Source organism: Rhinoderma darwinii, chromosome 1 (assembly GCF_050947455.1).
Source record: "Rhinoderma darwinii isolate aRhiDar2 chromosome 1, aRhiDar2.hap1, whole genome shotgun sequence".
Taxonomy (NCBI): domain Eukaryota; kingdom Metazoa; phylum Chordata; class Amphibia; order Anura; family Rhinodermatidae; genus Rhinoderma; species Rhinoderma darwinii.
Window position 1 is genome coordinate 562,993,794 of NC_134687.1, and position 17,084 is coordinate 563,010,877.

A 17,084-nucleotide genomic window follows, 5' to 3' on the forward strand; every position below is an offset into this window, starting at 1 on the left:
ACATTAATATACATGCTGGTTTATTTTTTCCTGCAGGAGAATTTTTTATTTTACCACCCCTATAAAATAATAATCACATTTGAAAAAAATCCGGCAACAATATAGCTTTAAACATTTAGTCCCATAAAATAAAATTTTTATACACCCACCAGTGCATCGATGGTAACAATACCAAAACATGAGGTCCAGAGACGGCATACTAGTGTCACTATTACTGGTTTCTGCAGGACACAAAGGCAGCGGAATATACATGAATAGTGCAGGGGCGTAGCTAGGGGGGGGGGGGCGGCGGGGCACGTTTCCCCCGGGCGCAGTTCAGAGGGGGGTGCCAGCGCCCCCTCCTCCTGCACTATAATTGTACCTGTGTCGCAAGGACACAGGTATAATTAGAAGCAATGAATGACCGGGTACGTTCCGTGCACGGCCATTCAGCGCCTCTCCACGAATGAAGCGACTGGTACCTTTTGTACCAGTGACGCTTCCGTCGATGAAAGTCATCCTGCCCAGCCAATCAGCGCCTTTCATAGACGCTGTGTTCAATCCCCTGGAGACCTGCGCAGAAGAGAGCAGGTCTCCATGGCTGCCGGACGGCGTGGGAGCGGGAATAAGGCGAGTTTGAATATATTTTTATTTTTTTTTAAATTGTAATAGAAGTGTGGCTGTATCTGCGGGGGGGGGGGGGGGGGGACGACTTTGTCTACACGGGGGACTTGATCTACGGGGGGTGTCTATCTACAGGGGGACTATATCTACAGGCCTGGGCTATATACAGGGGGACTATATCTACAGGGCTGGGCTATATACAGGGAGACTATATCTACAGGGCTGGGCTATATACAGGGGGACTATATCTGCTGGGCTATATACAGGGGGACTATATCTACAGGGGGGCTATATACAGGGGGGCTATATCTACAGGGCTGGGCTATATACAGGGGGACTATAGCTACAGGGCTGGGCTATATACAGGGACTATATCTACAGGGGGTGGGCTATATACAGGTGGACTATATGTACAGGGGGTGGGCTATATACAGAGAGACTATATCTACAGGGGGTGGGCTATATACAGGTGGACTATATCTACAGGGGGTGGGCTATATACAGGGGGACTATATCTACAGGGGGCTATATACTGGGGTGGGCTATCTACAGGGGACCATACCTACAGGTGTGGGCTTTATACAGGGGGACTATATCTACAGGGGGTGGGCTATATACAGGGGACTATATCTACAGGGGGCTATATACTGGGGTGGGCTATATACAGGGGGACTATATCTACAGGGGGCTATATACTGGGGTGGGCTATCTACAGGGGGACCATATCTACAGAGTCCTGACATGACCTACTGTGAGCGCGGAACCGGTCAGTACTTTTTCTTTTGTGCAATAGTTTATTATTTTATTTCTTAAGTGGTCGCTGGTCAGAGACAGTCAGTGTTATGTCATTGTGGAATATGAATTATATAGCGGAGTAGAACGTAATATGGTTTGCACACTGCAAAATACAAAGTTATTTGGTATAGCCATCATTGCCTACACCAGACTTCTGGAAATTAAAGGCTCAACATAAGCAGCAGATATATTACGGACCATGAGCATTGAGACGTCTTCCCACATTGGGGACCTATATGCACTGCCAGCAAGGTCTTATTAATCTCACGATCAATTGTTGATTTGTGAATAACATCCTTCCCTTTCCTATAGACTTTCTAACATGATTGGATGCACTTTTTATCTTCTTCACATACAGCCTACTTCTCTACTGATCGTCAGTTCCGGACCATCTAATCATACCAGAATTGGGTCACCAATAGCCAGCCGGCAATTTAATTAGCATTGTTCTTCAAGGTATTCAGCGTCAAGATGAGCTACACCTGTAAATTATTAACCATCCCACCATAACCCAACACTGGAAGACCATGAAACTCCTAGATACAGACTTCTAGAGGTGCAGAAGCAGGAGCCAGTTAAGTTTATTAACTTGGTTAGGTCAGATCTGGGAATTGAACCTCTATACATCATGTCTATTTTATTTATAGCGTTTGAGTTCATTCTCAATTTTCCATAAATATTGGTGTCTAAATACTATGAAATCTTCCCAGTCAGATCTCCAAGAAAGTATTGGTGCGGCTGGAAAGATGATGCTGTCAGGCCAGCTGGTCTATATAGGTTGTAATGTCACACGTCTTTAGAGGTGAAGTCTGAATGTGGAATTAGCTTCCCATAAAATCTCTGTGTAAGAAATGAGTGTTGTTTGACTGCAATTTTTTTGGCTAAAATACCATAAATCTAACCTGTGAAATAACATATTAAAAATGCTCAACCAGAATTGAAAAAAAAACTAAAACCTGCAGCACTAGTTATTGACCCTTAAAAGCTATATCACTTTATTTGACCAGAGCATTGCAACGTTTCATCCCATGCTATGGTAGAAACGTCGACATAGTGGAGTTGGAATGGCTCCAGCTCGACATTGCGTGCACTATGCCTATACACCATCTGAAATCGCTCTCCATATTTTGGGACATGTAATGTGCTGCTGATCTTTACACCATCTTAAAAATGGTATTCATATTTTTAATATACAAAAGACAAGCATTTAGAGGTTTCTTCCAGTGGACTTTCTATAAGAAAATTTTACATATTGTACATGCTTACATTTGTATAACTTGGGTTACAAAAAAAATTAAAGACTATATTATTATTGCAGTTTTGTTGTTTTTACTAGAGAAATAGTACAATCAATATGTAAGCTTAAAGGGGTTGTCCAGGCAGAGGGTGTTTTTTTATACTGATGAACTATCCACAGTATAGGTCATCAGTATATGATCGGTGGGGGTCTGACACCTGGACCCCTATCGATCAGCTGTTCCGGTTGTCTCTGGGTCTCGGAAGCTATGCAGGGTCGGTGCCGAAAACAGATGGCTGCTGTCAACAGGACACATAAGCTACTGACTTATAAAAGGTCAGAAATGTATTAAAGAGTAGCCAGCTACATGCAAAAAATTTTGTTTGAAAACTTTCCCTGAACCCAGGGTTGATTTGACGTCACCATCTCAATGATCAGCCAGTACTAAAAATTAATCTACACTCCTGATGGCTTAAAGAGGCTCTGTCACCAGATTTTGCAACCCCTATCTGCTATTGCAGCAGATCGGCGCTGCAATGTAGATTACAGTAACGTTTTTATTTTTAAAAAACGAGCATTTTTGGCCAAGTTATGACCATTTTTGTATTTATGCAAATGAGGCTTGCAAAAGTCCAAGTGGGCATGTATTATGTGTGTTACATCTGGGCGTTTTTACTACTTTTACTAGCTGGGCGTTCTGACGAGAAGTATCATCCACTTCTCTTCAGAACGCCCAGCTTCTGGCAGTGCAGACACAGCGTGTTCGAGAGATCACGCTGTGACGTCACTCACAGGTCCTGCATCGTGTCGGACGAGCGAGGACACATCGGCACCAGAGGCTTCAGTTGATTCTGCAGCAGCATCAGCGTTTGCAGGTAAGTAGCTACATCGACTTACCTGCAAACGCTGATGCTGCTGCAGAATCAACTGTAGCCTCTGGTGCCGACACGATGCAGGACCTGGGGCAGGAAGTGAGTGACGTCACAGCGTGATCTCTCGAGAACACGGCTGTGTCTGCACTGCCAGAAGCTGGGCGTTCTGAAGAGAAGTGGATGATACTTCTCGTCAGAACGCCCAGCTAGTAAAAGTAGTAAAAACGCCCCGATGTACGCACATAATACACGCCCACTTGGACTTTTGCAAGCCTCATTTGGATAAATACAAAAATGGTCATAACTTGGCCAAAAATGCTCGTTTTTTAAAAATAAAAACGTTACTGTAATCTACATTGCAGCGCCGATCTGCTGCAATAGCATATAGGGGTTGCAAAATCTGGTGACAGAGCCTCTTTAAGGAAGGCCTCCATGGTCTACCTGGAGGAGATTTTGCAGGGGGTCTTCAGGTATTGACTGATTGACCAATTGCTTAGTCAACTCTAATCTGCAATCTTGCTAAATTGATAAACTCCGTATGTACAAAAGAGCCAGTGTTCAGATTATATCATATAAAATATTGTCTTAAGTTAAGAAAAAAAAATGATGTTGGTTACCTTTTCCATGTTCAGTAGAGGAAACAGTTCCTTCACTTTTTCTGGCCCAATGAAATACTGAGGATTTGGATGCCATTGGCCCCTTGTCATCTGGTATTTTAATTCATCCACACGTGTTGGAGTTGAAGCAATTCGGACACTTCCTGGTTGATGGAAGCCAACTGCCTTTAAATATAGAATGGTAATAGTGTCCTTACTGCTGAAATCCATGATCAATAATATGCTTTATTTAAGGTAATAGGAGAAAATGTAGTACATTCAGGGAATAAGCCTGTTTAAAGGGGTTCTCCATTGTGGATAATGCACACTTGTTAAAGGGGTCCCTTGGCAATAAACTGATCACAAAGTGTCCCCCTGTCAATTAATTAATAAATTTGTAGGAGGAATAACAGAGGAACCATACAACGCACAGTTCTAAGAAGAGATGCTCCAGAATTGTGATTGTATTGGGAACTTATGTTTTCACTAAAACAGACATGTCAGGAGAGGTGACGAGTTGTTTTTAAGTCCTGGGGGCTGCAAAGCATCTAAAATCCTAACGCCTCGTTCACATTGCAGAATTTTCTCGCTGATTCCAATGCATGTTCTGCGTCAGAATCAGCATAAAAAAACTGTTGTAAAAAGTCTTCCATTGCTTCTAATAGGAAACTGCCCCGCAGCTTAGACGGGTGGAATTTTCAAATCGCCTAACCAGCTTCGGATTTATGCTGTGGTTTCTCAACGAATTCCATGTCCGATTTTCCCAGATGTATAGCCTTACCGTGGTCTACCGGGTCCTATAGGTTAAATACACAATCCACTGAGACTTTACAGCCCAATAGGAGTATAAATGCCTGGAATGATTTCTCATCAGAATCATAGAACTAGTCGTCCTCAATTAATTAGAATATCATGAAAAAGTAAATTTATTTTAGTAATTCAATTCAAAAAGTGAAACTCATATATTATACAGTATACAGGGTGGGCCATTTATATGGATACACCTAAATAAAATGGGAATGGTTGGTGATATTAACTTCCTGTTTGTGGCACATTAGTATATGGGAGGGGAAAAACTTTTCAAGCTAGGTGTTGACCATGGCGGCCATTTTGAAGTCAGACATTTTGTATCTAACTTTAGTTTTTTCAATGGGAAGAGGGTCATGTGACACATCAAACTTATCGAGAATTTCACAAGAAAAACAATGGTGTGCTTGGTTTTATCGTTATTTTATTCTTTCATGAGTTATTTACAAGTTTCTGACCACTTATAAAATTGTCAATGCAACCCTCTTCTCCCACTCTTCACACACTGATATCAACACCGCAGAAGAAATGCCTCCCGATCTGACCCCCTTAGACTTTTATCTTTGGGGTCATCTGAAGGCAATTGTCTATGCTGTGAAGATACGAGATGTGCAGCAACTGAAACTACGGATACTGGAAGCCTGTGCTAGCATTTCTTCTGTAGTGCTGCTATCAGTGTGTGAAGAGTGGGAGAAGAGGGTTGCATTGACAATCCAACACAATGGGCAGCACTTTGAACACATTTTATAAGTGGTCAGAAACTTGTAAATAACTCATGAAAGAATAAAGTAACATTAAAACCAAGCACACCATTGTTTTTCTTGTGAAATTCTCGATAAGTTTGATGTGTCACATGACCCTCTTCCCATTGAAAAAACTAAAGTTGGATACAAAATGGCCGACTTCAAAATGGCCGCCATGGTCAACACCCAGCTTGAAAAGTTTTCCCCCTCCCATATACTAATGTGCCACAAACAGGAAGTTAACCAACCATCCCCATTTTATTTAGGTGTATCCATATAAATGGCCCACCCTGTAGATTCATTACACACAGAGTGATCTATTTCCAGCATTTTTTTTCTTTTTCCTTTGATGATATTCTAATTCATTGAGAAGGACTAGTATATCAGTTATAAAATATGATTATAATGCAAATGTTCAACATACCTGTCCAGTCTCTTTTTCTAAGTCTTCATAAAGCTTGATGCTGTAATAATGGATTTTCTTTAGGTTAATCCCAGGGTGAAAATATGTTGTTAGCCCAGCCTGTAAATGAATTGCTCAAATAGATTAGTATCTATGTATTTAATATATCCATAGGGTTCATAATTGGATAAAATTAAATGCTGTTTCAAAATAAAGGCATACTAGATAAGCTGTCAAGTTTTCCAGGTGGCATTAGCTTGGTACTGGTTGTGCAGGTACCTACAGTGAAGGAAATAAGTATTTGATCCCTTGCTGATTTTGTAAGTTTGCCCACTGTCAAAGACATGAACAGTCTAGAATTTTTAGGCTAGGTTAATTTTACCAGTGAGAGATAGATTATATAAAAAAAAACAAAAAAACAGAAAATCACATTGTCAAAATTACATATATTTATTTGCATTGTGCACAGAGAAATAAGTATTTGATCCCTTTGGCAAACAAGACTTAATACTTGGTGGCAAAACCCTTGTTGGCAAGCACAGTAGTCAGACGTTTTTTGTAGTTGATGATGAGGTTTGCACACATGTTAGATGGAATTTTGGCCCACTCCTCTTTGCAGATCATCTGTAAATCATTAAGATTTCGAGGCTGTCGCTTGGCAACTCGGATCTTCAGCTCCCTCCATAAGTTTTCGAAGGGATTAAAGTCTGGAGACTAGCTAGGCCACTCCATGACCTTAATGTGCTTCTTTTTGAGCCACTCCTTTTTTGCCTTGGCTGTATGTTTCGGGTCATTGTCGTGCTGGAAGACCCAGCCACGAGCCATTTTTAATGTCCTGGTGGAGGGAAGGAGGTTGTCACTCAGGATTTGACGGTACATGACTCCATTCATTCTCCCATTGATGCGGTGAAGTAGTCCTGTGCCCTTAGCAGAGAAACACCCCTAAAACATAATGTTTCCACCTCCATGCTTGACAGTGGGGACAGTGTTCTTTGAGTCATAGGCAGCATTTCTCTTCCTCCAAACACGGCAAGTTGAGTTAATGCCAAAGAGCTAAATTTTAGTCTCATCTGACCACAGCACCTTCTCCCAATCACTCTCAGAATCATCCAGATGTTCATTTGCAAACTTCAGATGGGCCTGTACATGTGCCTTCTTGAGCAGGGGGACCTTGCAGGCACTGCAGGATTTTAATCCATTACGGCGTAATGTGTTACCAATGGTTTTCTTGGTGACTGTGGTCCCAGCTGCCTTGAGATCATTAACAAGTTCCCCCTCGTGTAGTTTTCAGCTGAGCTCTCACCTTCCTCAGGATGAAGGATACCCCACGGGGTGAGATTTTGCATGGAGCCCCAGATCGATGTCGATTGACAGTCATTTTTGTATGTCTTCCATTTTCTTACTATTGCACCAACAGTTGTCTCCTTCTCACTCAGCGTCTTACTTATGGTTTTGTAGCCCATTCCAGCCTTGAGCAGGTCTATGATCTTGTCCCTGACATCCTTAGAAAGCTCTTTGGTCTTGCCCATGTTGTAGAGGTTAGAGTCAGACTGATTAATTGAGTCTGTGGACAGGAGTCTTTTATACAGGTGACCATGTAAGACAGCTGTCTTTAACCCCTTCCCGCACCTGGACGTAACTGTACGTCCAGGTGAGCAGTAACTCCGCGCACCTGGGCGTACAGTTACGTCCGCGCTTTAACAGTTAACCGCCGCGCGGCGCTACACCGCAGCGGCGGTTAACTGTGCAGGGTGTCAGCCCTGCTCTCCCCGTTGCCGATCAGCGGCCTGTCGCCGTTGAAATCGGCAATTAACCCCTTCGATGCGGTGGTCGATTGCGATCACCACATCGAAGAGGTTTACAGTGGATCGGCAGCCCCCCACATGTATTTGCGGGGGCTGGCGATCCTTATCATGGCAACCAGAGGCCAGACAATGACCTCCGGGTTGCCATGTACGGAAGCCTCGGAGGATCAGCCTCCGGCCGTTCCTCCTCTGCTTCCTGTCACTGTGACTGTCACGTCACAATGACAGTTAGAACACATTACACTACGTGTGTAGTGTAATGTGTTCCAGCAGCGATCAGAGCTGCAAGTCTAAGTGTCCCCTAGTGGGACAAGTAAAAAATAAATAAAAATGTTTTTAAAAAGTGTAAAAATAAAAGTTAGAAGTGACATAAACAAAGAATGCTTTTTTTCCTATAATAAGTCTTTTATTATAGGAAAAAAATTAACCCGTTAAAAAAAGTACACATATTTGGTATCGCCGCGTTCGTAACGACCCCAACTATAAAACTGTAATATTATTTTTCTCGCACGGTGAACACCGCAAAAAAAAAAACAAAAAACAGTGCCCGAATCACAATTTTTGGGTTACCAACCCTCCCAAAATATACAATAAAAAGTGATCAAAAAGTTGCACGTACGCCAAAATGGTACCAATACAAACTACATCCCGTCCCGCAAAAAACAAGCCCTTACACCGCTTTTTGGACTGAAAAATAAAAACGTTATGGCTCTCAGAATATGGTGACACAAAAATGTATTTATTTTATAAATAAGTGATTTTATTGCACAAACGCTGCAAAACATAACAAAATTATATACATCTGGTATCACTGTAATCGTATCGACCCGCAGAATAAAGTATAATGGTCATTTATAGCCCAGGGTGAAGGCCATAAAAAAAACGAATAAAAAACATTGTCAGAATTGATGGTTTTTGGTCACCTGGCTTGCCAAAAAATGGAATAAAACGTGATCAAAATATTTCTGGTACCCCAAAATGGTACCAATGAAAACCTACAGACGGTCACGCAAAGAATAAACCCTCACACAGCTCCGGTGGTGAAAAAATAAAAAAGTTCTGGCTCCCAGAATATGGCGATGCAAAATGTGCAGAGTGTTCCAAAAGCGGATAAGATTGGGCGCCATTTACCAGTGCGACACCGGCCACATATCTGCGAATTATTATTTATTTACTGCATTATTATACCCTCTTATTATACCCTGATGTACCCCGCACAGATTACATATACCCTGATGTACCCCGCACAGATTACATATGCCCCCACATTACAAACTGAAACACCAGTAAAACCCCAAACAGAACAACTACCAAGCTACATCTGCGCCCCAAAAGCCAAATGGCGCTCCCTCCCTTCTGAGCTCTGCAGCGTGCCTAAACACCAGTTTACGTCCACAGATATGGCATCGCCATACCCGGGAGAACCCGGTTAATATTTTATGAGGTATTTGTCTTCAGTGGCACAAACTGGGCATAACATGTAGTGCACTAAAATGGCATATGAGTGGAAAATTGTAATTTTCACTCCGCACCATGCGCTGCGCATTAACCCCTTCGCGCACCACAACATAGCATGTCTTAGTGTGGGGGGTGATGTATAGAGCGTCTCACGTGAAAAATAAAGAATTTAAAACGGCAAAATCGCTGTTTTTTTGGTCACCTTGGCTCTAGCTAAAAATGTAATAAAAAGTGATCAAAAAGTTGTATGTACCAAAAAATGGTACCAATAAAAACGACCGCTCGTCCCTCAATAAATAAGCCCTCATACCGCTCTATTGACTGAAAAATAAAAAAGTTGTGGCTCTTGGAACGCGGGGAGGAAAAAACTAAAAAGGAAAATAAAAAAATGGATCAGTCCAGAAAGGGTTAATTACTTTCTAATGAAAAACCATTTATGACCACACGTGGGGTATTGCCGTACTCGGGAGAAATTGCTTTACAAATGTTGGGCAGCTTTTACCCCCTTTATCCTTTGTAAAATTGAAAAAAAATGCAACATTTTAGTGGAAGAAATGTTTATACTCATTTTCATGGCCCAATTCTAATAAATCCTGCAAAAGACTTGTGGGGTCTAAATGCCCACTATATCCCTAGATAGATTCTTTAAGTGGTGTAATTTCCACTTTTGGGGGGTTTCCACTGTTTTGGCCTCTCAGGGGCTTTGCAAATGCGACATGGCACCCAAAAACCATTTCAGCTAAATTTGAGCTCCAAAAGCCAAATAGCGCTCCTTGCCTTCTAAGCTCCGCTGTGGGTCCAAACAGCAGTTTATTACCACATATGGCGTATTTACGTAATCGGGAGAAATGGTTTTACAAATGTTGGGGTGCTTTTTCGCCTTTATTCCTTGTAAAAATTAAAAATGGCTACCTTTTTTCAGAAAAAAAGTCGATTTTTACCTTTACAGAATAATTCCAATGAATTCAGCAAAACAACCGTGGGGTCAAAATGCTAACTTTACCCCTAGAAAAATTCCTTGATGAGTGTAGTTTCCAATATGGGGTCACTTTCCGGGAGATTCCACTATTTTGTTCCCTCCAGTGCAATTCAAACGCGACACGGCACTGAAAACTATACCAGCAAAATCAGAATTTCAAAATCCAAATGGTGCTCCTTGCCTTCCGAGTCCTGCTGTGGGTCCAAACAGCAGTTTATTACCACATATGGGGTATTGCTATTATCAGGAGAAATTGCTTTACATATGTTGGGGTGTTTTTTCTCTTTTATTCCTTGAAAAAAATTACAAATTTCTACGTTTTTTTCAGAAAAAAAGTAGATTTTCACCTTCACAAACTAATTCAAATAAATTTAGCAAAAAAAACTGTTTTCAAAATGCTAATTATACCCCTAGATAAATTCCCTGAGGGGTGTAGTTTCCAAAATGAGGTCACTTTTGGGGGTCTTTATTGTTTTAGCCCCACAAGACCTCTTCAAACCTGACATGGTACCTAAAATATATGCTAAAAAAAAGGAGGCCCCAAAATCCACTAGGTGCTCCTTTGCTTCTGAGGCCGGTGTTTCAGTCCATGACCGCACTAGGGCCACATGTGGGGTATTTCTAAAAACTGCAGAATCTGGGCAATAAATAATAAGTTACATTTCTCGGGTAAAACCTCCTGTGGTGCAGAAAAAAAATGTATTACAAATGAATTTTGTAAAAAAAAAAAAAATGAAATTTGTAACTTTCACCTCTACTTTGCTTTAATTCCTGTGAAACGCCTAAAGGGTTAATACACTTTCTGAATGCTGTTTTGAATACTTTGAGGGGTGCAGTTTTCAAAATGGGGTGATTTATGGGGACTTTCTAATATATAAGGCCCTCAAAGCCACTTCAGAACTGAATTGGTCCTTGTAAAAATCGCCTTTTGAAATTTTCTTGAAAATATGAGAAATCGCTGCTAAAGTTCTAAGCCTTGTAACGTCCTAGAAAAATAAAAGAATGTTCAAAAAACGATGCAAACATAAAGTAGACATATGGGTGATGTTAACTAGTAACTATTTTGTGAGGTATTACTATCTGTTTTACAAGCAGATACATTTAAATTGAGAAAAATGCTAATTTTTGCAAATTTTCTCCAAATCTTGGTGTTTTTTACAAATAAATATTGAATTTATCAACCACATTTTTTCACTAACATAAAGTACAATATGTCACGAGAAAACAATCTCAGAATCGCTTGGATAGATAAAAGCATTCCAGAGTTATTACCACATAAAGTGACACAGGCTCAGTCCTGAAGGGGTTAATGCAGGCACCAAGTTGATTTGGAGCGTGTAACTGGTCTGGAGGAGGCTGAACTCTTAATGGTTGGTAGGGGATCAAATACTTATTTCTCTGTGCACAATGCAAATAAATATATATAATTTTGACTATGTGATTTTCAGTTTTTTTTTATATAATCTATCTCTCACTGGTAAAATTAACCTAGCCTAAAAATTCTAGACTGTTCATGTCTTTGACAGTGGGCAAACTTACAAAATCAACCTTAAATGGCATAGAGCAATTTGCCATAAAGTGGAAACATTTCCTTCCTGAGCAATCGGACAGATGAATCAACGTTCTATATTACTACCAGTAACCAGTGCTGTATATAGGGGAAAAACTATATTTTTTATTCACTAGAAGCCATGTGTTCCTAATAAAAGACAATATCTTGTTAGCTTTAGACACAGCAGACTGGCATTGTATGCTATAATTTAGTTTATTATCAATACTTACAACCAAATCCTTCTCTATTGTAGACCCACCCAATCGTGATCCATTCAGGGTATAAATAGCATGTATATTCCTTGCCCCAAAATGTATAACCTTACACTTATCAGCATTGAATCTCATCTGCCATTTTAATACCCATTTATCCAGGTTACTCTGTAGGGATAACACATCCTGTACAGCTTCTACAACCCTACAGAACTGTGTGTCATCTGCAAATACAGAGAAAGCTGCTGCATGGAGTGCCTTTATGGTATGCACACCCTTGTCCCCATATAGATTTTAAAGTCTAACTTCTGCATCATTTTTATAGACCGATAAATATTGGTCCCAGTACAGATCCCTGATCACTTATAACATTAGTCCAGTTTAAAAATTACCCTTTTATAACTTCTCTTTGAATACGTATCCCAATACAAATTGTACTAAGGCCTTGTTCACACAGTGGAGATTTACAGCAGATTTTGCATGCATTTTTTTAAAGCCAAAACCAGAAGAGGTTTTCCTTTATATATTTCTTCTGTTTAAGTTCTCTTCCTGGTTTTGGCTTAAAAGATACATCCAAAATCTGCAGCAAATCTGCACAAAGCCTATATAAAAACCAATTGAACCTAACTTGCAGCGACAGTATAAAATACTTGATAAATCCAAGTATATTACACCTACTAGCAGCCCCCTGTCCAGGTTCCTGCTTACTTTTTTTTATAAAAAGCAAGTAAATTGGTTACGTAAAGGGGTTTTCCACCTTCTGACAACTGATGACCTATCCACCGGATAGGTCATCAGTACATGAGCTGTGGGGGTCTGACATGCGAACCCCACACAGATCAGCTGGTCCCGTGCCCTCGTGTACCGGACGTACATGCCGGAAGCACTTCGCCCCAGCCATGGAATAACGTCAAAGCTGTCGTACTGCAGCTCTGCTCCTATCCAAGTGAATAGGAGCGGACCAGCAGTTCTGCAGCACGAACCGCTATGCTACGTACGGAGCCAACTGCTTCCGAGCTCCGTACATAGCATTATGAGACATAACATCCGATGCCCGCGGGCCACTGGAGCGGCTTATTGGTGCAGGGTCCAGGTGTCGGACCCACACCGATGATATACTGATGACCTATCCGGTGGATAGATCATCAGTTGTCAGAAGGTTGACAACCCTTTTAACACTGCAGTAACTACAGGTTTAGCGAAAAGGAAAAACATCACTTACTGCATGCCATGTAGATCCAGCTGTAAGCTCTGATTTCTCCAGTAATACCACATCCTTCATGCCAGCCTTGGCTAGGTGATATGCCAGGCTCACCCCCACGCATCCACCGCCAATGATAACTGTCTCTGCAGTGTCCTTCCATCTCTTTCCCAGAATAGAAGATTTGCTTTCCACATTGCTAACATATGAAAACAAATAAATAACTGTATACTCCATGCAAGACAATATATAAAAAACACACTGTACAGTCCTCCACAATGATTAAAGTGTCTGTCCAGTTGTGAGAATAAAAATTATACGCAAGTCAAAATCTATAGGTGATGATTATCTGCCATTTCATTTCCTAAGGGTATGTTCACACCGCTTATTTCCAGACATTTTTAGGGCCGTAAACGCCCTGAAAAATGGCTGAAAATACGGGAGCTGTACGCCTCCAAATATCTGCCCATTTCAAATGGGAAAAACGATGTTTCAGACGGGAGGTTTTAAAAAGAACAGCACGGTGTAAAAAAACAGCACGTAAAAAAAATGCCCTGTAAAGAGAAGTGCATGTCACTTCTTGAGCTGTTTTTGTAGCCGTTCTTCATTGTGTCAATAGAAAAACACCTCCAAAAACGGCCGCAAAAAACGCATCAAAAAAACTGTGGAAAATCAGAAGCGGTTTTCCCTTGAAAACAGCTCCGTATTTTACAGCCGTTTTTACTTTAGCGTGTGAACATACCCTAAGTGCTTGCTACGCGGCTGTTTTTTAGCTCAGCACCATTAGGGAAGAGCTTTGATCTGTGACTACAGTTTATCTACAGTGCCTACAGGGAGTCTGAGGGAGTCTGAAATCCACCTCCTGTCTCATCATTGGCTTAGGCTGCTGCTCTCTCACTCCCCACTGCAGCTCTGCCTCTTCAGAAAGGCTGCTCTGTATAAATACAAGCTCACCAGTAGATCAGTGCAGACTATACCCTATTTTTAATACTGGGCCCGCTATTATGGTTCTGGATTTTGTCACTCAAGACAGAGGGGGTCTAGTGTATGTTTTCTTCCCCATGCCTTTTCTACGACTGTTGGGCCAATGAGTTACACCCTTAAGCTGGTTACCCACACAGCGTAAACATTACCGTAACAGAATTCTGCACGGAAATTCTGCAGCATTTACAATAGCAGTAAAGTAGATGGGATCACACGTTGAGGAAAAAAATATGCCCAAAAGTCATGTGGTAAGCGCTCCACTGTGCGACATTTTCGAATTGCTGTACGGAAATGCTACGTGTTTGAGCCATAGAGATGAATGGTGAGCACAAATTCTGCACTAAAATACACCAATTTATGCTGCATATTTTGGGTGCCAATGCTCCTTATTTAGGGAGCATATATCCCGCACTAGAATACTCAAGCAGAGTTTTGTTGCGGTTTGTACAGGGTTTACATAGTGGAAATGCTGTAAATCCACAGGTGCACATAAAGTTTGCTATAACTAATACTTCACGCTAAATCCACAGGTAAAACCGCAATATACGCAGCAAAAACACATTATTTGCTGCGGATGTCTGTGACTAATTTACCTGAGTTTTTTCCCGATGTAGTTTTCACATTGCGGAAAATCAGTTGCGTCTCCTGACTGTGGAAACATACCCTTATTTGCTAACAAGTGAGTCCCTCTGTAGATAGGAGTTCTGTACAGGTTCTCACTACTCATTAACAAAGGTGAGGGGACCAAGCAAAGCTGGGACCCCTCTTCCTAAGGACTTTTTCACACAAGTGTAGCCCACCTTAGACATGAATAACTTCCGTTTTCCACGTCCGAGATGGACCCGTGCGGCACGTGTTGTCACGGATCCCCCACAGATTAGAGTCTATGGAGGGATGCGTGACACACAATAAAATAGGACATGTCCTATTTATCAGTTGAAACAACGGTCGTGTGAACGGCCCCATTGAAATGCACGAGTCCGTGTGATGGCCGTTGTTTTAACGGACGTGATTCGCGCTCGTGTGTATGAGACCTAAGAGCCCTATAGCAGCCGCTTGGGGTGCCTCTCTGTTACGCAGACCCTTGTCCTGAGATATATATATATATATATATATATGTATATTAATTAGATACGCGCACACTTTAAAATGGGTTCAAGGCAAAGTCTACACTTAAATCTATTGTTTATGTGGAAGGAAACCCATACAAACACATAATGATAAAAATGCTATGTATTCTTCATCACATAGAAAAGTAAACTCTCAGGACAAAACAGGACGAGAATGACATATATTATTTAATAGAAACTTTGTTAATTTCTGGCACTTGGGCATTTTTAATGCAGATATAGCAAAAGGCTATATAAACCTTTGAAAGGCATTTTTAACTAAAAATGTCAGTCCGTGTGATTGGTGCAACTTTATAAGTTGTCTTTATTAAAAATGTGTTTTACTTTTTGAGAGACAGCTGCTTTGTATTCGCTGTACAGAGCAGCTGTATAGTTTGCTAAATCCTGCTCCCCCCAGGTCCGCGGGACTGACTGGTTCAGTGAAAGCGGGTCAGGATCGACCTGTAATCTATCACATCTAAATTCATAACTAGATTACAGGTGGACCTATCAGGTCCGTTGGAATGACGGATTCAGGTCAAAGCGAAAGATACTAGTGCTCTCAAAGTAAAAAAAAAAAATGAATTTTTTTAAAAAACTATTTATATAGTTGCACTAATCACACTGACTGACTTTTTAATAAAAAAAATGCCATTTAGAGGTTTACATAGCCTTTAATTTTGTCATGTGGCTCTGTTCACATTAGGTTTGCCAACTACGTTTGAGTAAAAAAGAAATTAAACTGCATGTATGCAACTGCCTATATGACTTCATATAAATGCCATTGACTTCCATGATAAAAAAAAAAATTAAATGTATTTTTTAGCCGAGGATGACACACCCAGTTTGGATGCAGTTTTTAGCCCAGGATCACACACCCAGTTTGGATGCAGTTTTTGGCTTTTCTTTTTTTTTTACGAAATACAGGAATGCACATAAAATAAAAATGATGCATCAGTCTTTTCTTTGAACATTTTCTTCCTCAAAAATCCTGACCCAAAAACCGCACCACAAACTACATCAAAACAGCATTTTCTGCAGTATCCTTGTAAAGGACCGTGTAAGCTACTATGATTTTCAGTGCAGTTAGAATAAAGATATCCAGACATAAACCTTCAGACGTATGCCAGAAATAATATATTTTGAAATACGTCTTGCCCGTAGAAGTTGGATATCTTCCCGGCATATGCACGGATTGTACTTGGAAAACATAAATTCAGCCTTATATCTGGGTTTTAACAGAAAACTTTCTACAGTACTCTATGGGAGCTATCAAGACAGTGAAAAAGAGATAAAAGTCAAATTCAGCTACATTTGTGGTTCTTGCCTTTACTATCATATAAAGACTGAAACCCTTCCCATACATATATGTGGGTCACCCACCTCTCTTTGTTCGGGCCTGTGCTGACTGTCCTCCTGGGTTCTTGTACACCAGTGCCCACAGCGTGTACCCTGCCCCTAGCTGGTAGTAAATGATCCCTCTTCTGCAGCAGGAGCCTCACATGCTGGAGCCTCATCTTGCTGAGAGTGTTGATAGCAGGTGGAGTAGCCAGGACACCTCAAACACCCTTCTCCCTAAACTCCAAAAATAAAAAAAAAGCTAAACAAATAGTGGGAGAGATTATGAGATGCAAAGATCCGCCCTTCTGCTTCACAAATCAACCTCAACTCTCATCATGCTGCAGGAAAATAACAATCCAAACACTGATCATGATCTGTTAAACATTC

At 41.0% G+C, this 17,084-nt stretch overlaps 1 protein-coding gene across 2 annotated transcripts in view; it reads right to left on the reverse strand.

Annotated features, from left to right (window-relative positions):
- Positions 1-17,076, reverse strand: part of DMGDH (dimethylglycine dehydrogenase) — a 75,439-nt gene extending 58,363 nt beyond the window's left edge. The window contains exons 1-4 of one of the 2 annotated variants that reach the window (XM_075838742.1): positions 16,740-17,076; positions 13,285-13,462; positions 6,078-6,176; positions 4,125-4,289 (exon numbers count right to left, since the gene is read on the reverse strand). In XM_075838742.1, coding sequence (XP_075694857.1) covers positions 4,125-4,289; positions 6,078-6,176; positions 13,285-13,462; positions 16,740-16,873 — 576 coding nt within the window. In that variant the 5' untranslated portion in view covers positions 16,874-17,076. The remainder of the gene's footprint in view (positions 1-4,124; positions 4,290-6,077; positions 6,177-13,284; positions 13,463-16,739) is intronic. The other variant, XM_075838732.1, reaches the window with a different exon arrangement.
- Positions 17,077-17,084: the final 8 nt, after the last annotated feature.